General features: G+C 45.6%; 1 protein-coding gene across 3 annotated transcripts in view; it reads right to left on the bottom strand.

Moving 5' to 3' along the window:
* RBFOX2 (RNA binding fox-1 homolog 2) overlaps positions 1 to 24184 on the bottom strand; it is an 846394-nt gene that overhangs the window by 56069 nt on the left and 766141 nt on the right. For all 3 annotated transcript variants that reach the window (XM_075321972.1, XM_075321970.1, XM_075321971.1), the window contains one exon: positions 17584 to 17644. In XM_075321972.1, the coding sequence (XP_075178087.1) occupies positions 17584 to 17644 (61 nt within the window). The remainder of the gene's footprint in view (positions 1 to 17583; positions 17645 to 24184) is intronic.

Below are 24184 nucleotides of genomic sequence, written 5' to 3'. Positions count from 1 at the left end.
CTCATCCATACTGGGCTGGGTAGAAGGAGGACCGCAATCGCAGCAGAGAGGAGGCGGCACTGGACTAAAGAGCAGAGACACCCATTGGATTGGACAGCCCCCCTATATGAGTATAATGAGTGTTTTTTACGTTATACAGTGCGGCCTGGCTCTTATATACAGTATTCTAGGATGCTGTATATAAGGGCTCACTTGTGGTGGCAACAGCTTATAGTTGCCAAATCTGATGAGATGTACACTGTGTGCAGAATTATTAGGCAAAAGAGTATTTTGATCACATGATACTTTTTATACATGTTGTCCTACTCCAAGCTGTATAGGCTTGAGAGTCGACTACCAATTAAGTAAATCAGGTGATGTGCATCTCTGTAATGAGTAGGGGTGTGGTGTAATGACAAACACCCTATATAAGATGTGCTTAATTATTAGGCAACTTCCTTTCCTTTGGCAAAATGGGTCAGAAGAGAGATTTGACGGGCTCTGAAAATTCCAAAATTGTGAGATGTTTTGCAGAGGAATGAAGCAGTCTTGAAATTGCCAAACTTTTGAAGCGTGATCACCCAACAATCAAGAGTTTCATGGCAAATAGCCAACAGGGTCGAAAGAAGCGTGTTGGGCAAAAAAGGCGCAAAATAACTGCCCATGAATTGAGGAAAATCAAGCGTGAAGCTGCCAAGATGCCATTTGCCACCAGTTTGGCCATATTTCAGAGCTGCAACGTTACTGGAGTATCAAAAAGCACAAGGTGTGCCATACTCAGGGACATGGCCAAGGTAAGGAAGGCTGAAAAATGACCACCTTTGAACAAGATACACAAGATAAAACGTCAAGACTGGGCCAAAAAATATCTCAAGACTGATTTTTCAAAGGTTTTATGGACTGATGAAATAAGAGTGACTCTTGATGGGCCAGAGGCTGGATCAGTAAAGGGCAGAGAGCTCCACTCCGACTCAGATGCCAGCAAGGTGGAGATGGGGTACTGCTATGGGCTGGTATCATCAAAGATGAACTTGTGGGACCTTTTCGGGTTGAGAATGGAGTGAAGCTCAACTCCCAGACCTACTGTTAGGTTCTAGAAGATCGGTATCGTTCAAGAAAAACATGATTTTCATGCAGGACAATGCTCCATCACATGCATCCAACTACTCCACAGCGTGGCTGACCAGTAAAGGTCCAAAAGATGAAAAAATAATGACATGGCCCCCTTGTTCCCTTGATCTGAACCCCATAGAGAACCTGTGGTCCCTCATAAAATGTAAGATCTACAGGGAGGGAAAACAGTACACCTCTCAGAACAGTGTCTGGGAGGCTGTGGTGGCTGCTGCATGCAATGTTGATCGTAAACAGATCAAGCAACTGACAGAATCTATGGATGGTAGGCTGTTGAGTGTCATCATAAAGGTGGCTATATTGGTCACTAATTTTTTGGGGGTTTTGTTTTTGCATGTCAGAAATGTTTATTTCTACATTTTGTGCAGTTATATTGGTTTACCTGGTGAAAATAAACAAGTGAGATGGGAATATATTTGGTTTTTATTAAGTTGCCTAATAATTCTGCACAGTAATAGTTACCTGCACAAACAGATATCCTGCTAAGATAGCCAAATCTAAAAAAAACCACCCCCAACTTCCAAAAATATTAAGCTTTGATATTTATGAGTCTTTGTTTGATTGAGAACATAATTGTTGATCAATAATAAAAAAAAATCCCCTAAAATACAACTTGCCTAATAATTCTGCACACGGCGTAATTTCAATGCATTTTCGTTGTAAAACACACACATGAAATTGAATGTCTTTAATTTTTATCTTTTGTTGTTTATAATTGTATGCTTTTAATTTTAGATGTGTGTTACTATTGGTGGAGGTAAAAGGTGTGCAGTTATATAACCCTGGGCATGAAGAAAATGGTCAGATTGAAAAAGGGGATGTTCCCCCCGAAACATTACCCAGATGTGGAGGATTTGATTCTGCATCCATCATGTAAGCCTTTCATGTGGAGAAGCAGCGGAGCTTATGTCCATCAGATTGGTCCTGTAGTGTTTCTTAGCGACACTTAAGGATCGCTCCATCTTACCAGCACCTTACCAGCAGTAACTCCATGTGTATCCACAGATGTTAATAGACTGTTCTCTTACTTTTCACTGAATGTATTGATGAGGATCAAGTTTGCACGTTCACAGCATGTAGCCCAGTCGTTTATCTTCATGCAGTATAAATGCAGCACATTGGAGGCTATTGTGCCACTGTGGTCCATTGGACACCATCTTTATTTTAATAAGCTTGCTAAAGTTATGTATTAGTTATGATGGACTAAAGACGTTTTGTACTCCCGGCACAGTGTGCAATAGTGAATGTTACAATTATCAGGATCGTTCAGTCTTTTTATTATCTGTGAATGTGGAAAGGATTTATTACTGGATGAACTTCCCTGTTTGACCCTCTATAATTTTTTTTTTCTTTAGAGATTTCAGCTATTTTCAATTTATTTTTCTACATATAGAAAAAAGGACCCCCAGCCCTGCTTTGGACAGATGAAACGAAGACCAACCTATACCGGAATGATGGAAAGAAGACAGTATGGAGGAGGCTAGGAACAATTATGCAACGTTCATCACATCCTCTGTAAAACATGGTGGAGGCAGTTTGATAGCATGGGTATTCATGACGTCCAATTCCACAGGTCACTCGCGTTTATTGACGATGTGACTGAAGACAGAAGCAGCCAGATGAATTCTGAAGTATACAGGGCTATACTTTCTGCTCAGATACATCCAGATGCTGCAAGGTTAAATGAAAGGCACCTCACAGTCAGGGCTGTATTTTGCCTTCGTGCTGCCCTAGGCACTTTAAGTGGTCGCGCCCCTTAGTGACAACGTAAAACTGAGTTTTCGCACACGACATCTGTTTAAGGCAGATCTACTCTGTAGCACACTTTAAAAAGTATCAATAAGAAACTAACCCCCCCCCCAATGGGGATCACCACAGGCACATCAAAACATAGCATGAGTATAAAATATTCCCACCACACCGTCCCCACTTATATACTGTGACTGTGACACTGCCCCTAATAAACTAAAACACCACACTGTCCTCCCTTATAAACTACTGTATATCCACCACACCTTCCTCGATTATGAAATATGATCTGTACATTGTGAGGAGAGAGCAGCATGATGTGAGGACAATGTCCCATGCATGCTGCCCCCTCCTCACAATGTCCCATGCATGCTGCCCCCTCCTCACAATGTCCCATGCATGCTGCCCCCTCCTCACAATGTCCCATGCATGCTGCCCCCTCCTCACAATATCCCATGCATGCTGCTCCCTCCTCACAATGTCCCATGCATGCTGCCCCCTGCTCACAGTGTCCATGCATGCTGCCCCCTCCTCACAATGTCCCATGCATGCTGCCCCCTCCTCACAATGTCCCATGCATGCTGCCCCCTCCTCACAATGTCCCATGCATGCTGTCCCCTCCTCACAATGTCCCATGCATGCTGCTCCCTCCTCACAATGTCCCATGCATGCTGCCCCCTCTTCACAATGTCCCATGCATGCTGCTCCCTCCTCACAATGTCCCATGCATGCTGCTCCCTCCTCACAATGTCCCATGCATGCTGCCCCCTCCTCACAATGTCCCATGCATGCTGCCCCCTCCTGACAATGTCCCTTGCATGCTGCCCCCTCCTCACAATGTCCCATGCATATTGCTCTCTCCTCACAATGTCCCATGCATGCTGCCCCCTCTTCACAATGTCCCATGCATGCTGCTCCCTCCTCACAATGTCCCATGCATGCTGCCCCCTCCTCACAATGTCCCATGCATGCTGCCCCCTCCTCACAATGTCCCATGCATGCTGCTCTCTCCTCACAATGTCCCATGCATGCTGCCCCCTCTTCACAATGTCCCATGCATGCTGCTCCCTCCTCACAATGTCCCATGCATGCTGTCCCTCTCCATGAGCTCCTAATGCTGCCTTCCTCTTTTCCATAATGAGACCCCCCCACACACACTACCCCACTCTTGATATTGACTCCCCTACATTTCTCCACTCCATACTGATCCCACACATGCTGCCCCTTCTTCACAATGAGCTCCCAATGCTGCCCCCTCTTATTCTGAGTCCTTACACTCCCCCCACTCAATCGATTTTGTCATTGCACTATCCCTCATCCCTTGTCCTCTGTCTCTAGCATTAGCCCCTCTCTCCCACTCCCCAGCATCAGCCTCTATCTTCCCTCAGCATCAGCCTCTCTCCCCCAGTCTCAGCCTTTGCCTCTCCCCAGCCTCAGCCTGCCCCAGTCTCCGCCTCAGCCTCCCTCCAGCCTCCCTCCAGTCTCAGCTTCAGCCTCCCTCAAGTCTCAGCCTCAGCCTCCCTCCAGTCTCAGCCTCAGCCTCCCTCCAGCCTCCCCCCAGTCTCAGCCTCAGTCTCAGTCTCCCTACAGCCTCCCCCCAGTCTCAGCCTCCCTCCAGCCTCCCCCCAGTCTCAGCCTCCCTCCAGCCTCCCTCCAGTCTCAGCCTCCCTCCAGCCTCCCTCCAGTCTCAGCCTCCCTCCAGCCTCCCCCCAGTCTCTGCCTCAGCCTCTGCCTCCCTCCAGTCTCTGCCTCTGCCTCCCTCCAGCCTCCCCCCAGTCTCTGCCTCTGCCTCCCTCCAGCCTCCCCCCAGTCTCTGCCTCTGCCTCCCTCCAGCCTCCCCCCAGTCTCTGCCTCTGCCTCCCTCCAGCCTCCCCCCAGTCTCTGCCTCTGCCTCCCTCCAGCCTCCCCCCAGTCTCTGCCTCTGCCTCCCTCCAGCCTCCCCCCAGTCTCTGCCTCTGCCTCCCTCCAGCCTCCCCCCAGTCTCAGCCTCTGCCTCCCTCCAGCCTCCCCCCAGTCTCAGCCTCTGCCTCCCTCCAGCCTCCCCCCAGTCTCAGCCTCTGCCTCCCTCCAGCCTCCCCCCAGTCTCAGCCTCTGCCTCCCTCCAGCCTCCCCCCAGTCTCAGCCTCTGCCTCCCTCCAGCCTCCCCCCAGTCTCTGCCTCTGCCTCCCTCCAGCCTCCCCCCAGTCTCAGCCTCCCTCCAGTCTCAGCCTCTGCCTCCCTCCAGCCTCCCCCCAGTCTCAGCCTTTGCCTCTCTCCAGTCTCAGCCTCTGCCTCCCTCCAGCCTCCCCCCAGTCTCAGCCTCTGCCTCCCTCCAGTCTCAGCCTATGCCTCCCTCCAGCCTCCCCCCAGTCTCAGCCTCCCTCCAGCCTCCCCCCAGTCTCAGCCTCTGCCTCCCTCCAGCCTCCCCCCAGTCTCAGCCTCTGCCTCCCTCCAGTATCAGCCTTTGCCGCCTCCCCCCCCCGCATGCGCAGATCTCTGGTCTGCATTAGAGACACTCCCACGCTCCTTATGAATCCACTTACCTGCTCCAGTGCCCGCCGCCATCTTCCTGGCTCACGTGAGTATCCTCTTCTGACACCGGCTTCCATCACGGCGTCCTCCGCGGCGTCCTGCTGTGAGCTCTGCATGTGACGTCCACAGAGCAGTGGACGCAGCACAGAGGAAGGAGCTGATTGGCGCGCGCCCGTGACCCCGGAAGTGCAGGCGCCGGCAGTTCCGGGGTCAATCAGCTCCCTGTGCTCGGCGGCCACAAAAAAAAAATGTAAAAAAAAAAAAAAACATTTTTTTTTTTGCTGCCAGAAGGTGCCGCCCCTCACAATCTGCCGCCCTAGGCACCGGACCACGGGTGCCTAATGGTAAATACGGCCCTGCTCACAGTACAGATGGACAATGACCCAAAAGCAACCCAGGCAAAGAAGTGGAATATTCTGCAATAGCGTAGTCAATCACCAGATTTCAGCCCCAACGAGCATCCATTTGCCATGCTTAAGACAAAACTTAAATGGACTGACAGATTGACTGTTCAAACTAAGTAGAAGTATTTGGTTGGCAACACCATGAGGGACATTTACATCCACCTTCCCACCTGCAATCATCTGTATCCACCCTTCGCTCTTCTTTGATTGACATAACGCTGCCAAATCAGTTGTGAGGGTTTGGCAATGCTCATGAATATGCTGGACAACCTGTCAGCAGGCCAATTAGTCCTCTAATGATGATCTCTTGCTGATTAAACAGCCAAGATGCATCAAGCACCTGTACTTTGCCAGCCCAGATTGACTGTTCAGAGTACTTTTAAAGGCAGAAAGACCGACAGACAAGCAACAACTGAATCAACTGCAGTGAAGGCCTGGGAAAGAATCACAAAGGTGGAAATTCAGCGTTTGGTGACGTCCATGGCTTCCAGATGACTTCAGGCAGTTATTGCCTGCAAAGGTTTTTCTACAAAGTATTTATTTATGGCAAAGTAAATATGTCCAATTACTTTTGAGCCCCTGAAATGAGGAGGCTGTAGAAAAATGGTTGTAATTACTAAATGTTTCACAAGATATTTGTCAACCCTTTGTCACAATATCAGGCACTTTTCAGTTTCACACGATCAACGGATTTAAGGTCCCTGGAACGCTTGTTGGACAATCGTGCAATCTAAGGCTATGTTCACACAGGGCATCTTTTGTTATATGCGTTTTGAGTGCATCTTGAGAGTGCATCTCATTTTCTAAAAAAAAACAAAAGAAAAAAAAACACCCGCGGCAAAAAAACGTGTCAAAAGCGCATGTGTTTTTACCGCGTTTTGCAAGTGAAATCTATTGACTAGAGGGCTCAAAGACGCTTGTAAAAACGCAAAAAGAATTAACATGCTGCATTTTGAAAAACGCAGCCAACAAAAGATGCCCAGTGTGGACAGCAAAATAGAAATCTGATAGACTTTGCTGGAAGAAGGAAATGCATGCATTTTGGTGCATCTCTGTGGCCTCAAAAACGCAGCAAAAGATGTCCTGTGTGAACGTAGGCTTAGGCGGTGTGCACATGCTGAGTATTTTGTGCAGAGATTTTCTGCACCAAATCTGCATTTTCTGGCAGAAATATGCGGTGCGTATTTGCCGTGTTTTTCAGAATGAAGTTAATGGGTGGAAGGGGCTGAACAACGCAGGCAAAGCACAGCAACAATTTATATGCTGTAGATTTTCTGCACTAAATTTGCAAGGAAAAAAAAAAGCAATGTGTGCACAACACTTCAGATTTCTCAATGACTTTGCTGGCGTAAGGATAGACATACAGAAGTAAAATGTGCACTACATCTACACATAAACGCAGTGTGTGCAGATGGCCTAAACAAGCTGCCACTGCATTATGCTGCTTCCCTTTAAGAATCCCTTTAATGCTGGGCATCATGTGGTATAAATGTACCCTTATCTGTTAAGCCTCAGCTTTTATTTATTCATTGTGATACTTCAGGATCAAAAACCTTGAAATATTTTAGCCACAATAGAGGCAAAAATAGGTGAATTAAAGGGATCCTGTCACCACTTTTTTGGACTATAAGCTGCGGCCACCACCACCGAGCTCTTATATACAGCATTTTAACATGCTTTATATAAGAGCCCAGGCCGCTGCGACAACATAAAAAACACTTTATAATACTTAGCTAACGGTCCTGCGGTGGATGAGGGCCTAATGGGTGTCTCCGTTGTCCGGTGCCGGAGCCGCCTCTTTCGGCCATCTTTGTTCTTCTTCTCTAGCCGCGGTGCATGACGGGTCCAACGTCATACACACTCGCCGGCATTCAGGTCCTGAGCAGGCGCACGTTGATCTGCCCTGAGCAGGGCAGATCAAATTATTGTAGTGCACCTGCGCAGGATCGGCGAGTGTGTATGACGTAGCTGCGTCAAGCACACAGGCTTCAGAAAGAAACCAAAGATGGCCGAAAGAGGCGGCGCCGGCACCGGACAACAGAGACGCCCATTAGGCCCTCATCCACTGCAGAGCGACCATTAGGTAAGTAATATAAAGTGTTTTTTATGTTGTCACAGCGGCCTGGGCTTTTATATACAGTATGTTAGAATGCTGTATATAAAAGAGCCCGGTGGTGGTGGCCGCAGCCTATAGGCCAAAAAAGTGGTGACAGGTTCCCTTTAAAGAGTTGTCCAGCGCTGCCCTTTTTTTACATCAGGATGTGATTGATGCGCTGCAAAAGCAAATACCTACTAGCACACATGCTTGTATCAATCCTATTAAATAGGACATGGTGCACAATACCTGGTGACTGAGCACACGTCATGGCAGCATGTGCGGAGACAAAAAACAAAAAAACAAAACTCAGCTCCTCTCCTTCTGCGGAAGAGACCAGAGATGGACAGCCATTTTTATCATCTTCATAAGCGTGTTGATAAATATCAGCTCCTGCCCCTATGCTGTATCACAACAGCTCTGACTTCAGGGCCACACAAGTTCCTTCCATTCGTGGGTCAGTTTCTTTATGTATTCCTAGGAAAACCCCAGCACACAAGACAGAGTTGCTTTCTAAACTTCCTAATAAAGTAACCACACCTCCCACTTATTACTCCATGACAATGTTGTGATGTTCTGATGGGAAGGAGGTTGGAATCCTACAAAGAATGAAGCATTAAAATACTCTAAAATAGTGATAACCCTTTAATGTGACCCTAACATAAGCTATATCAATTCAGCAACTCCTGAAGTAGGAGAATAGGCCTCTTCAAATTTAGTGAATATAGCAATCAGAGGTTAAAATTTAACTTTTAATCTATTGTATTAAAATCCTTTTAGACTAAAACATTAACCCAAAGTTCTCTGGATTGCTGTCGTTACACAGCCCTCACAGCCCCAGAGAACCTATGACATAACAAACCAATAAAAAAACCACAATAAACACAAATCAAAATTGAGTATGATGGTTAACACTCCAATAAGGACAGTGGTCCAATATGAGTATATAAAAAATCATCAAAAACAACTCAATATAATAAACATATAGTGCGCGGTAATCCTCAAAGAGGAATTTACCAATTCAAAATTTATAGAGTGAGTTAGGATTGATCTCACCCATTCTTGCAGCTTGGGGTGCAGAAGGCTTCCTCTATACGGGTCCACACAGCGTCAGCTGGCCCTATACTGACCCTAGAAGACCTTCATAATGTCTAACACCCCAAAGCTTCTGCTCTTACAAGAACAGACCACATCTAGTCCTCTCTTATGCCCCTACAATATTCCTGGCCCTCGTCCCGACGCGTTTCATCAATTCCGACTCATCAGGGGACTTCAGTATTGCATTTAGAGGTAACAGGTCCTACACCCAGACTCACATAGGAGCTGATGCAGGCACAGAAGAGAGTATATATACATAGCAGAGCCAATCATGAATTGCACTTAATCAGAAACTCACCAATGGCCAGTTTCATCCCCAGGTGTTCATGTTCAGTCATTATTGTTACTTTCCAATATATAACGCCACGCTATATGTATAGAAGCACATGGTGACTCAGTGCAGCGTGCGTTCCACAGTAAAACATGTGTATCCGGTGTGTACATCACATCCGGAATCATTCCGGATGCCTTTCACCAACAACCAATCGGAATGCGCCATACTGGCGCGCCTCTCAGCCAATAGCGTTCATCCACACAAAGGTATTGGGGGCGTGTTTGTACTGCCCAGGACATACTGCGCAGGCTCCTCCTGTGGAACGCATACATCCGCGTTCCACACAGAGGTCACCGGATGTACGAATCACGTCACATCCGGTTTCCCCAGGCAGCGCGTCACAGGGCACCGCTCCTATACAGGAACTATCACAGATGGGGGCGTGTTCGCTACTACGTGACGTGTCTCACAGAGACGCAGCTCTCCGATACTTAGTGCAGCTCCCTGCAAGGAGCATATAAACCAGCGCTCCACATCACGTAGCTAAAATTCAATACTAGATGTTATCTTAGTCTGTAACCGAAGATCTCCCTAGATTAAAATCACTAATGGGAGATAGTATAGCATCTATTTGCCCTCATATACACCAAAAGGTACATATACTGTGCACAATCTAAACACAGGAACGCCTATTTCTCCAACCCTCTCCCTTCCAATGTCATAACACCAGGGGGGGGGGGAAATAAGGATAAAAACATCACTAATGATTATTAGACGTACCGTGTTTCCCCGAAAGTAAGGCCCTGTCTTACATTAATTTTACCCCCAAAAGTCCAACCCTGCCTTACTTTCGGGGGAGGCCTTACATTGGAAAAAGAGTCCGGCATCCACCCCATCCTCCCCCCCTGCAGCCTCCCCATACAGTGGTTCTGCCCCCCACTCTGCCACCACACACACTGACACATACGGTACCGGTACAGCCCCACACGGCACCCACACACATATCGTACCGGTACCGTACACACACACACACACTGACACATACAGCCCCATACGGCACCCATACACATACCGTACACACACACACACACAGAGAGTTTCGGAACTTACCGTTACTTTCCTTCTGTTTCGATCTCCTCTGCGGTGCCGGGCTGACGATTCGGATGCCGGGGACGCTGGACCAATCGGAGCGAGCCTGCAGGCGGTGACGTCGCGGCTGATTCGGCCAATCAGCTGCGAGCCGGCTGACTGGCCAATCGCAGCTCGAGCTGAGGGCCAATCAGCTGCGAGCCGGCTGACTGGCCAATCACAGCTCGAGCTGATCGCCAGCAGGGAGCCTGTGACGAACAGGCTGATCGGCCAATCAGCATCGAGCAGGAAGAGCGTTGACCCGGGACGCGCCGCAGGCCGGCGAGATTGCGGGGGCCATTCACCGGAGAAGGCCTGGATGGAGCGAGGGAACAGCGGCAAGTTCCTGTACTTTCCCCAGGGACCCCACCCATATGCGGCCTTACATTACGCCGCGACCACCACCCATAGGCGGCCTTACATTCCCCGGGCCCCCCGCTACCCTGCCTTACAATCGGGGGGTGCCCTACATTGGCGGACCCCCCCGAAACCCCCATCCTGCCTTACTTTCGGGGGGGTCCTACTTTCGGGGAAACACGGTAGCTACTTTCCTATATGCATGTCAGTGGACCCATGCTACCAGTTCTAGGAGGCTACAAAAACAATTATGCAAAACATCATACGGTGCATATAATGTTCTACTGGATTGGAAAGGATGTTAACATGTACTCAGTTATATGACTGATAATGATGGAAAATAGTGGGGGAAGGTGTGCTGTGACATCTATGTGTTACAATTGACTTTCGCTGTACATCATTAATATAGTTCAATCAAGGCCCAAACACAGCAGTAGCACATAGATTGAGTTCTAGATAGGGAGACGGAACAAGCCATCAATCCCAAACCATGGGGTTACAAAATCATTATTCATTATTGTAGGTTATCTTTGGCAGTTATCCATCCGGACCTATATGAAACTGGCGAATTGCAAATGTTCATTTAATCCTTGCGGAGATACAGTACCCAGGGTAAAAATCCATTTCGTCTCTCTTTGAAGCACTTTTTGATCCCAATTTCCTCCCCTTTTAGGTCTCGGAATCAAATCAATGCCAACAAATCGTATCGCCGAGGGGTCACCACCATGTTTGGCCCAGACATGTCTGGCCAACGGTTTGTCTCTCTGGTGCTCAATGTCACCGAGGTGATCCCCTATTCGACGTCTGAATTCACGGATAGTTTTTCCCACGTATTCAAGTCCGCAGGAACACGTGGCTTTATATATCACTCCCTGGGAGCGACAGTTGATGAAATGGCGGATTTCAAAACTTCTGTTGAGGACATTGCTCCTAAAATTTTTTCCAATCTCTATAAAGGGACACGCAATACATTTGGAGCATTTATAGCACCCTTTAATTTCTCTAGAAAGCCAGTTTGTTTCATGGCTCCTTTCAAAATGGCTATGTACTAGCCTATCGCCGAGAGATTTTCCTTTTTTGTATGTAATTAAGGGTCGGCGAGAAAGTGAAGGGCCTACATCTCTGTCCATCAACAATACAGGCCAATGTCGTTCAAGAATTTTACGAACCTCCGTAGCCCCATTATCAAATGTAGTAATGAATCGTGTGGTGTTCTCCTCATTAATGGGTTTCTGTCGACTAGCTAACAGTTCTGCTCGGGGGATATTCTTGGCTTCATGATACGCTTTTTTTAGGATCTCTTTAGGATAACCTCTTTCTCTAAATTTGTCACGAAGTGTCCTTGCCTGCATCTCAAATACACATTTGTCAGTGCAGTTCCTCCGTATTCGGAGGTATTGACCTTTTGGAATTCCTCTCCTCAGGTGGAAGGGATGACTGCTTTCCCACCTGAGGAGGGAATTCGTAAAAGTATCCTAAAGGATGAAACCGGATATGAAAAACTCTCTTCAAATCCACTTAAGCTTTACCTGGAAGAATTGAGAGAAATCTTGGATGAGGGAATATTGACCCAGGTAATTGATAAAACTGAATATGAATTTATGTATCAGAGGGAGGCAGTGATGGCAACATTTTACTGCCTTCCTAAAATACATAAAGGTCTCCATCCATTAAAAGGAAGACCTATTGTATCTGGGATTAACAGCTTAACCCAGAACTGTGGTATATACCTTGACAAGATCCTTAAACCATTTGTAACAGCCCTGCCCTCATATGTGAAAGACACCCCTGACCTCTTACGGAAACTAGAGGGTATTTCGGTTAGTGAAGGGGCTCTCCTCGGAAGTATTGATGTGGAGGCCCTATATTCCTCGATACCCCATGATAGAGGCCTAGAAGCAGTACGATATTTTTTGAACTCACGGGGTTGTCAATACTCTAACCACAACAATTTCATTCTCAGACTGTTGGATTTTTGTCTGAGAAGAAACGTGTTTATTTTTGATGGGCGGATCCACCACCAACTCAGGGGTACTGCTATGGGGAGCCCTTGTGCTCCCGCATACGCAAATTTATTCCTGGGTTGGTGGGAGGAGACACGGATCTTTGTAGAAGAGGAAAGAGAGATGACATGTAAGTTTGATGTATGGACCCGCTACATAGATGACATTCTGATCGTATGGAATGGACCAAAAGGAGAGTTGGTTAACTATGTAGCGGGTCTAAATCAGAATGACATCAATCTCAGATTTACATATGTCATAGAGGAAGAAACCCTTCCTTTTCTGGATATTCTCATCCAAAAAAAATAGCAGGGGCGAAATCTCCACATCAACGTACCACAAGCCCACTGCTACGAATTCCCTCCTCAGGTGGGAAAGCAGTCATCCCTTCCACCTGAGGAGAGGAATTCCAAAAGGTCAATACCTCCGAATACGGAGGAACTGCACTGACAAATGTGTATTTGAGATGCAGGCAAGGACACTTCGTGACAAATTTAGAGAAAGAGGTTATCCTAAAGAGATCCTAAAAAAAGCGTATCATGAAGCCAAGAATATCCCCCGAGCAGAACTGTTAGCTAGTCGACAGAAACCCATTAATGAGGAGAACACCACACGATTCATTACTACATTTGATAATGGGGCTACGGAGGTTCGTAAAATTCTTGAACGACATTGGCCTGTATTGTTGATGGACAGAGATGTAGGCCCTTCACTTTCTCGCCGACCCTTAATTACATACAAAAAAGGAAAATCTCTCGGCGATAGGCTAGTACATAGCCATTTTGAAAGGAGCCATGAAACAAACTGGCTTTCTAGAGAAATTAAAGGGTGCTATAAATGCTCCAAATGTATTGCGTGTCCCTTTATAGAGATTGGAAAAAATTTTAGGAGCAATGTCCTCAACAGAAGTTTTGAAATCCGCCATTTCATCAACTGTCGCTCCCAGGGAGTGATATATAAAGCCACGTGTTCCTGCGGACTTGAATACGTGGGAAAAACTATCCGTGAATTCAGACGTCGAATAGGGGATCACCTCGGTGACATTGAGCACCAGAGAGACAAACCGTTGGCCAGACATGTCTGGGCCAAACATGGTGGTGACCCCTCGGCGATACGATTTGTTGGCATTGATTTGATTCCGAGACCTAAAAGGGGAGGAAATTGGGATCAAAAAGTGCTTCAAAGAGAGACGAAATGGATTTTTACCCTGGGTACTGTATCTCCGCAAGGATTAAATGAACATTTGCAATTCGCCAGTTTCATATAGGTCCAGATGGATAACTGCCAAAGATAACCTACAATAATGAATAATGATTTTGTAACCCCATGGTTTGGGATTGATGGCTTGTTCCGTCTCCCTATCTAGAACTCAATCTATGTGCTACTGCTGTGTTTGGGCCTTGATTGAACTATATTAATGATGTACAGCGAAAGTCAATTGTAACACAGATGTCACAGCACACCTTCCCCCACTATTTTCCATCATTATCAGTCATATAACTGAGTACATGTTAACATCCTTTCCAATCCAGTAGAACATTATATGCACCGTATGATGTTTTGCATAATTGTTTTTGTAGCCTCCTAGAACTGGTAGCATGGGTCCACTGACATGCATATAGGAAAGTAGCTACGTCTAATAATCATTAGTGATGTTTTTATCCTTATTTCCCCCCCCCCCTGGTGTTATGACATTGGAAGGGAGAGGGTTGGAGAAATAGGCGTTCCTGTGTTTAGATTGTGCACAGTATATGTACCTTTGGTGTATATGAGGGCAAATAGATGCTATACTATCTCCCATTAGTGATTTTAATCTAGGGAGATCTTCGGTTACAGACTAAGATAACATCTAGTATTGAATTTTAGCTACGTGATGTGGAGCGCTGGTTTATATGCTCCTTGCAGGGAGCTGCACTAAGTATCGGAGAGCTGCGTCTCTGTGAGACACGTCACGTAGTAGCGAACACGCCCCCATCTGTGATAGTTCCTGTATAGGAGCGGTGCCCTGTGACGCGCTGCCTGGGGAAACCGGATGTGACGTGATTCGTACATCCGGTGACCTCTGTGTGGAACGCGGATGTATGCGTTCCACAGGAGGAGCCTGCGCAGTATGTCCTGGGCAGTACAAACACGCCCCCAATACCTTTGTGTGGATGAACGCTATTGGCTGAGAGGCGCGCCAGTATGGCGCATTCCGATTGGTTGTTGGTGAAAGGCATCCGGAATGATTCCGGATGTGATGTACACACCGGATACACATGTTTTACTGTGGAACGCACGCTGCACTGAGTCACCATGTGCTTCTATACATATAGCGTGGCGTTATATATTGGAAAGTAACAATAATGACTGAACATGAACACCTGGGGATGAAACTGGCCATTGGTGAGTTTCTGATTAAGTGCAATTCATGATTGGCTCTGCTATGTATATATACTCTCTTCTGTGCCTGCATCAGCTCCTATGTGAGTCTGGGTGTAGGACCTGTTACCTCTAAATGCAATACTGAAGTCCCCTGATGAGTCGGAATTGATGAAACGCGTCGGGACGAGGGCCAGGAATATTGTAGGGGCATAAGAGAGGACTAGATGTGGTCTGTTCTTGTAAGAGCAGAAGCTTTGGGGTGTTAGACATTATGAAGGTCTTCTAGGGTCAGTATAGGGCCAGCTGACGCTGTGTGGACCCGTATAGAGGAAGCCTTCTGCACCCCAAGCTGCAAGAATGGGTGAGATCAATCCTAACTCACTCTATAAATTTTGAATTGGTAAATTCCTCTTTGAGGATTACCGCGCACTATATGTTTATTATATTGAGTGGTTTTTGATGATTTTTTATATACTCATATTGGACCACTGTCCTTATTGGAGTGTTAACCATCATACTCAATTTTGATTTGTGTTTATTGTGTTTTTTTGATTGGTTTGTTATGTCATAGGTTCTCTGGGGCTGTGAGGGCTGTGTAACGACAGCAATCCAGAGAACTTTGGGTTAATGTTTTAGTCTAAAAGGATTTTAATACAATAGATTAAAAGTTAAATTTTAACCTCTGATTGCTATATTCACTAACATAAGCTATAGTGCAAATGGTCTGCCACTATGGTCCCTGGGACACTATCTTTATTTGAATAAGCTTGCTTAAAGAGAACCAAAAAGCAGGATTTTGCTATATAGAAGTAAAGCCAATGCTATACTGGCGCTAGGATGATGGATGTAAGCATAGCTTCTGTTCGGAGATTGAAGGTTTTAATACAGTAATATTTGCAATTAAAGTTCCAGCAATGCACTGCTAATTGATTAACAGGTGCAACAGGAAGGGAATATGTGGATGCGGTTTTGCGATCTATTCCCTGTCTGCTGCCTGGCGTTGGTAGATATTAGACTGTATGGGCTGCATTTCGAACATGCCCCTATCAGGTGCCAGAAATGACTCACACCTGGAAGGAGACCATACAGTCTACCATCTACTAAGGTAAGGAAGGCAGACAGGGGCGGGAATAGATGGCAGAACCTGACCCACATATTCCCTTCCTGTTGCACCTGTCTATCAAATAGCAGTGCATTGCTGGAACTTTACTTGCACATATTACTATAAAAATCTCCAATCTCAGAACACAAGCTATGCTTCCATTCAGCATGATAGCACCAGTATAGCACTGGCTTTACATTATATAGGAAAATCTTGGTGGTTAGTTCTCTCAAGTTATGTATTACATATGATGGACTAACAAGTTTTGTACTTCTGGTACAGTGTGCAATAAAGAATGTTACAATTGTCAGGAGCGTTCGGTCTTCATATTATCTGTGTATGTGGAAAGGATTTATTACTGGATAAACTTTCCTGTATGATCCTCAAAGATAAGATCTCAATGCAGTATATAAACAAAAAATATATCATTTTTTTCTACCGACTCCCAGTCCTGTTTTGGAAAGATGAAACTAAGATCAACCAATGCCAGAATGATGGGAAGAAGACAGTAGGAGGCTTGGAACAGCTCATTTATCCAAAGCACACTACATCCTGCGCAATATATGGTGGAGGCAGTGTGCTGGCCGGGCATGTATGGCTTCCAATAGGCACAGGGTCACTGGTGTTTATTGATGATGGAACTAAAGGCAGAAGCAGATGGATGAATTCTGAAGTGTACAGGGCTATACTTTCTGCTCAGATTCATCCAAATGCAGCAAGGTTGAATGGACGGCACTTCACATTAAGTGGGCGCTAAGGCTGCTTTCACACATCCGGCTCTTTGCAGAGAAAACGCAACTGTTTTTTTTTGCCGCCGGTTGCGTTTTTTCCGCATAGACTTTCATTAGTGCCGGATTGTGCCGCATGGCCTTACGTTCGGTCCGTTTTGTGCCAGATGCGGCATATTTAGCCCATGCGGCGGCCGGATGGAACGTTGCCTGGCACGTTTTTTTTGTCCGTCAAAAAAAACCGCATTGCACCGCATTTGGCGCTTTTTCCAATGCATGCCTATGGACGCGCGATGCGGCAAAAAACGCATCCGGCCGCCGCATGCTTTTTTTGCACTGTGCATGCTCAGTAGCGTGCCGCATCTGCGTGCAGCATCCGGCAAAAAACGGATGGGCCGCATGTAAAAACTTATGCAAAGGATGCGGTTTTTTCGCCGCATCCGTTGCATAAGTTTTAGAGCCAGATTTAGCCGCACTGCTAAAACCGGATGTGTGAAAGCAGCCTTAACTGGAAAGTCGGCTGGCTATTTCTCAAGCCAACTAGATGTGAATAAGACCAAAATGATAGTACCTGCAATGTATAATTTTACATGTTACACTGCTGCACCATATGTTAATATAGCAAATCAAATAATAGTTGTTAAAACTGGTAAATCTCACCATTTCCATAAGGAGTCACAGTTTTTTTATTGGTCATCACACGAGCTGTTGCATTGTTGACCTAGCATATGTTCCATAAGTGGAAAGGGGGAAAAAAAAAAAAAAAGTTAGGATAATCATAAATCATATTTCACATGCAGAAGCAGTTTTCATGCAGAAAGCCATTCAACTCACAATAGCATGCATTGGCAATGCAGGGATTCACAATGTAGAACCACCACACATGCAAACAAAGGGGTTAAGTAAGGTGTGTACATAGACTGAAAAGGTTACACGGAAGTTATGTGAATGCCTAACACAAAACGTGCAGTTTTCTTGTGCTCAGATTAAAATACTTGGATCAAATTTGCAAAATAAAATCTTTACAAAATATGAATAAGCTGAGGAAAATCTCTACAATCTGTACACATTACTTATTTCCTAAGAGAATTGACAGCGGAAAGAAAGATCTTTTTACTTTATCGGTTGATTTCCCTGACTACAGATAACTTTAAGTTGGGTTAAAAAAATGTATACATAACGGGTCCAATTCATCAAAACGTTCATGCCAGTATTCCGGCATAAAAAGCTTTGAAGTGTCAATTTGGTACAACTGGTTGTTGCGCTAAAATTCTGCAACATTTAATGTTTTCGTGCCATTTTTGCTCTGCTCCAACAAAGTGGGTGGAGCGGGGATGGGGGTGTGGTGACCGCTGTCAGCCAAATTCATGACAAGCAGCAGCGTTCACTGCAGCACAAATCTTACTCCAGCAGGAACTGGAGTAGGATTTTTGACAAGGTGCACACACTCGTCTGACTGCAGTACATCTCAACAGGACAGACGTTATCAATGCCGGTCTTGATGTACTGCAACCTATGAGGTTATTTAGTGTGCATAACCTATCACAAGGCTTCTGACAACCATTGTATTGAATCTCTTCATATGCTAATGCACTGATTAATTTGTACCCACTTGGATACTTGGATTGGAAAGTGGAGAAAATTATACCATATACAGTCACAATCAAAATTATTCTGCGTCATTGCAAAATATGTACTAGAAAAAAACTTAGATTTACCATATTTTTCAGACTATAAGACGCACTTTTTGTTGGGGGAAAGTGGGGGGGGGGGCGTCTTATAGTCTGAATGTAGGGCTGCGGGGAATTAAAGTGCTGTGGTGGAGCGGGTCATCAGCGGCATGAGCAGATTGTAGCAGCGCATACCGTGACCACGTGGGCCTGCTCATTTCATATGCATCCTCCCGCCCATCCTCTCTCAGCGCTGAAGCCGTAGCCGACAGGTGGGCGGGATTATGTCGGGGGAAGTGCACATAGTAAAGAGCCAACCCGCGTGATCACTCCTGTCAACTACAGCCTGGAGTGATCATATACAGCTGTATTCACTGCCCCCCCCCACCACGCATCATCATCAACGCGGGGGCAGTGAATAAGTATACTCACCGGCCACCAATCCCTGCAGCATCGCAATGTCCTCCTGTCTGCCGGCCAGCTGATCTGTGTAGAGAACTGTGAGCACAGCGATGACGTCATCACTGTGCGCACCGCTCTCCACACACATCAGTGGGCCGGCAGACAGGACGACGAGCGATGCTGCAGGGGAACGGCTTCACACAGGTCAGCGGCGCTGCTGCTGACACAGAGAGGAAGATGATCGATGCTGCAGGGAGTGAGGAAAGGGGAGTATAAACATTTATTTTTTTCTGTGCCATAGGATACAGGCCATATAGCAGGATGGGGTATATAGCAGGATGAAGGCATATACCAGGATGGGGTGTATTATGAGCAGGATGGGGGTATATTATGAGCAGGGTGGGGGTATATAGCAGGATGGGGGTATATTATGATCAGGATGGGGCTATATAGCAGGATGGGGGCTATATCAGGATGAGGGACATCTATACAAGGATGGGGATCATATACAAGGCAGAAGGATCATTACCAGGATGGGGTACCTTAGTAGAGAATTTGGGGACATTACCCCCATAACAGTGTCAGCAACAGATCCTCGTCCCATAACAGTGTGTCATGACCACATTTTTTGCTTAAAATTTTATTTTCCTCCTCTAAAACCAGGGTGCGTCTTATGGTCCGGTGTGTCTTATGGTTCGAAAAATATAGTAATCTTTGATTGGTTTTAGTTTAAAAACGTCAGTGACCTCTCCAAATTCAACACAAATATGCCACAATTAACTACTACTGCAGTATCCGAATTATTCAACCTCTTCATGATAATCATCTCCAGTACTACTAGTAGCATTCTTTGACTTACGATCTACTAGAGACATGGAATATAACCAAATGCCAATGACATTCCCAATGTCTAGGCTTTGACAGCGTTCCAGAGAAATCTCCCCGTGTTTGTATGGGGTCCTCCTGGTGCTCCAGTTTCCTCCTACACGCCAAAGACATACTGATAGGGAACTTAGATTGTGAGCCCCAATGGGGACAGTGATGATCATGTCTAAAGCGCTGTGGAAGAGCGCTATATAAGTGAGGAAACGAAATAAAATCTTATCCCATTACTCATTGGCATTGCCTCCAGTTCACAAATATTCTGGGTTGTCCATTAATTAATAACACGCTCTGAATAGTTTAATAGTTTCAAGTTGCAAAATAAAATAAGAAAATGCCATAGTTCCATCCCAGATCAGCGACGTTCATCAAGTGCCACTTGGCCAATCAGGCTGCATCCAGAGTGGAGGTCCAAATTTGGTGATGACATTTTTACACTATATCCATGCACCCAATCTACATCTCCTGGCAAAAAAACTGCATCAAAACCGCATGAGGTATTATGTGGTAGTGATGCGATTTTCTTTTTTTTTTGCCAGGAGGTGTAGAATGGGTGCAGGAATATGGTGAAAGAATTTCAGCACCAACCTGCATCTCTTGGCCAAAAAACAACAAAAAAAATACAAATAAAAAAACAAAACACTTTTCTACCAGGAAATGCAGATGAGTTCACTGAGCTTAATGAGGTTATCAGAGGTCCTCTGAGGTCAAGTTACCTACGGTCACTGGTGGAGGACTCCAACTGTGACCACAACTAACCTGAGCAACTAACCTGAGTGACGTCACCGCTAATTGATGTGGCTCATTCATTCTCTGGAGCTCACAGAAGGCAGACATGTTCCATGATCACGCGCTGTGAGGTTCAGGTGCAGCAGAGCTGAATTGTCGTTTGACCTTGTGTGGATTACGTTGGACCTGTAGGGGTTTTGGGGGTTAATAAAAGTAGTGAAAGAGGGATTTATTTTGTCTTTTATTCCACAGAAAGGATTTTTTCAATGTTTGTGTTTATTTACTTTCACTTATAGATTAGTGATGGGGTGGTCCCAGACGCCTGCCATTACTAAAATAGAGCTTAGTGATAGCTGTCGGATGTTATTAACCGCTTACATTACCCCGATTGCCACCACACCAGGGAAATCGGGAAGAGCTGGGTAAAGCGCCAGGCATGTCGCATGTAATGGATGTGACAATTCTGCGCAGCTGGAGGCTGATATTTTTAGGCAGGACCTCCCCAGCCTATGAATAACAGTCCCCAGATGTCGTGCTTTATCTTAACTGGGTATCAAAATTAGGAGGGGGGAGGTGGGAAACCGCATGCCAATTTTTTAAAAAGCCGCACGCGATTCCTCTTATTTTAATACACAGCCAAGATAGTCGCATGGTTTGGGGCTACAGCCTGCAGCTGTGGGCTTTATCTGTGCTGGTACCATAATACGGGTGACCCTACGACAATTTTTATACCACGATACTGACCTGCTGACTGTTGCACTGCTTTCCCTGCCCACCGGCCATCCTGGCGCCTGATTTGCTGCAGTCGGATGACACGCTGACACTCAGGGTGGGGGGAGTGCGTCTGACTGCAACCAATCACATGCTGTGGTGGGCAGGGAAAGCAGTGCACATGGGATGAGCAGTAATTAGCAGCCCAGAAAGTGAATGCGAGTCCTGGGAGCAGCATGCAACCATGCCGGAGCCTCAGTAAGTACAGTGTGCTTGTTCCCATTCCCCTATCCCTTCTACCAACTTTTTAATCGCCGGATTCTGGTCCCCAGAGACTTATATGGGGAGCGGAAGCCGGCCTGAAACCAGATTTTAGAAACCGGATCACAGGGTTCAGCCAGTCCCGGTCATCTACAAGTGCGCTCATCACTAGTGAAGATTCCTTAGGAATGCAGTCAGAGGCTGGTGTCTCGTTATGTATCACATTTATAGCAGGTCATAAAAGATATAAGGTGCTCTACTTCTTACTAAATATGCTTGTTATGAAGGGTTGAATAATTTTGAGACTGTTATAGTCATTAGAAGTGGCTTTTTGTTTTGAATTTGGAGACACCACTTGTTATATTAGCTGTGTTGAGGTACTTATATTTCCCTTATTTGAGTACATTTATTGAAGCAAAGTTTGAAGTGTTTGCTTATAAATAGTGATGGATGAATCCAGACTGTTAAAGTCCGGAGCCGTGAGGGTAACCTAGTACCCATGCACCGATCCCGGAGTTCTCAGAGAACTCCGGGTAACTATCTGGATCCGGCCACACGGGTAATTAAAAATAATAAATAAAAAGGAAAAATAAAGAAAATAAGAATAAAAGCAAGTGCGTTATACCTACCAGTTTCCGCAACTATAAAATACTACTTCTGGGGTCGCTATTTAACCTCTTATATTGCACTGCATATTGCACTGCTTCCCCGGCCCACCGGCAGGTCCGGCGTCTGATTGGATGCAGTCAGACAGTGCCCTCCCTGTGTGACTGCTTGCAATCCCACATGCTGTCAATTGTCACTGTATGTATAGTGGTGTAAAAAAATTAAAAAAAAAAATATAAAAGCATACAGCTACAGTCTGCAGCCCCCAGCTGTGTGCCTATCTTGGCTGTGTATCAAAATAATTGTAACCCCATGCGGCTTATTTTTACTTATTTAAATAAATTATTTTAAAAAAAAAAAAAAACTAAAAAAAGTGTGTGGTTCTCCCCCAAAATTGTGATACCCGACCATGATAAAGCTGGCAGCTGGTACTCTCAGGCTGGGGAGCACCATGGTTATTGGGCCCCCTCAGCCTAAAAAATAGCCATCTGTTGCCCAAAATTGTCATATCCATTAGATGAGACAATCCCAGCACTTTACCCGGCTCATCCAGATTGCCCTAGTACAGTGGCAATCAAGGTAATAAGGGGTTAATAACAGCTCACAGCTGCCACTAAGCCCTATATTAGTAATGGAAGGAGTCTTTGAGACCCCATGCCATTACTAATTTTTAAGTGAAAAGAAATAAAAAACACAAACACCAAAAGACATCCTTTATTTGAAATAAAATATATAAACAAACACCCTTTTTCACGCCTTTATTAACCCCAACACCCAGTTGCGGGTCCCACAACTATTCCGGCTCTGGTAAATACAAGTCACAGCGTGCGGGCACAGAACATGCCCGCACACTGTGGGCTTCAGGCAGAGACCAACTTACTTACTTACCAACAGTGATGAGCGGTGACGCCACTCAAGTTAATTTACAGTCAGGGCTGGAGGTTCCCACAGTACCCCACCTGTGACCGCAGGTAAACTGACCTCGGGTGACATCATTAAACTCCGTGATCTTACCTCAGGTGAGGTCACAAAGTTCACAGACCTGCATCTCCTAGCAGAAAACAGTGGTTGGTTTTTTGGGGGTTTTTTTTGCCAAAAGATGGTGTTGAAATTTATACACCATATTACTGCACCAAATCTTTATCTCCCAGTATAAAATTGTATCAAAACCGTATGCATTACGATGCAGTTTTGATGTGATTTCTTTTTACCAGGAGATGCAGATTTGGTGCATCAATGGTGTATAAATTTCAGCTCCAAATCTTTTGGCGTTTGGCAACAAAAAAAAAAAAAAAACCTGTGTTGATGCGGTTTTCTGCCAGGAGATGCAAATTAGGGTGCGAAAATGTCTACACCGGATTTCTGCACAAAATTTGCTTCTCCTGGCAAAAAAAACACACTGAAATAGACTCATAACCAGTTTTGTGTGGGTTTTTTGCTAAGAGATGCATATGTTATGATGCAATTATTTTGCCAGGAGATGATTTCGTGCAGGAATATGATGTAGAAATTTCAGCACCAAACCTATATCTCTTTTCTGCCAGGAGATGCAGGTTTGAACTCAGTGACCTCACCTGAGATGAGGTCAAAGTTCAATGAGGTTATCTGAGGTTAATTTGCCTGAGGTTACAGGTGGGGTACCATGGGAACCTCCAGCTGAGATCGCAAATAAACTAAGTGACATCAGAAATCGTCATGGGACATCATGTGGATTACTTCAAAACAGGGTGTTTGGAGTTAAGAAAGGAGTGAAAAAGGGTGTGGATTTGGGGTTTTTTGTATTTTATTTCAAATACAGGATTTTTTCTGTTTGTGTTTATTTCTTTGCACTTACAGATTAGTATTAGGAGGGGGTTCTCATAGACGCCCCCCACTATTATTCTAGGGCTTAGTAGCAGCTGTGAGCTGTCATTAACCATTTATTACCTCGATTGCCACAGCACTAGTGCAATCAGGATGAGCCGGGTAAAGTGCTGGAATTGTCATATTTAATGGATGCG

This window comes from Anomaloglossus baeobatrachus, chromosome 8 (assembly GCF_048569485.1).
Source record: "Anomaloglossus baeobatrachus isolate aAnoBae1 chromosome 8, aAnoBae1.hap1, whole genome shotgun sequence".
In the NCBI taxonomy this organism is placed as follows: Eukaryota; Metazoa; Chordata; class Amphibia; order Anura; family Aromobatidae; genus Anomaloglossus; species Anomaloglossus baeobatrachus.
This window is presented reverse-complemented; position numbering and strand designations above follow the sequence as displayed.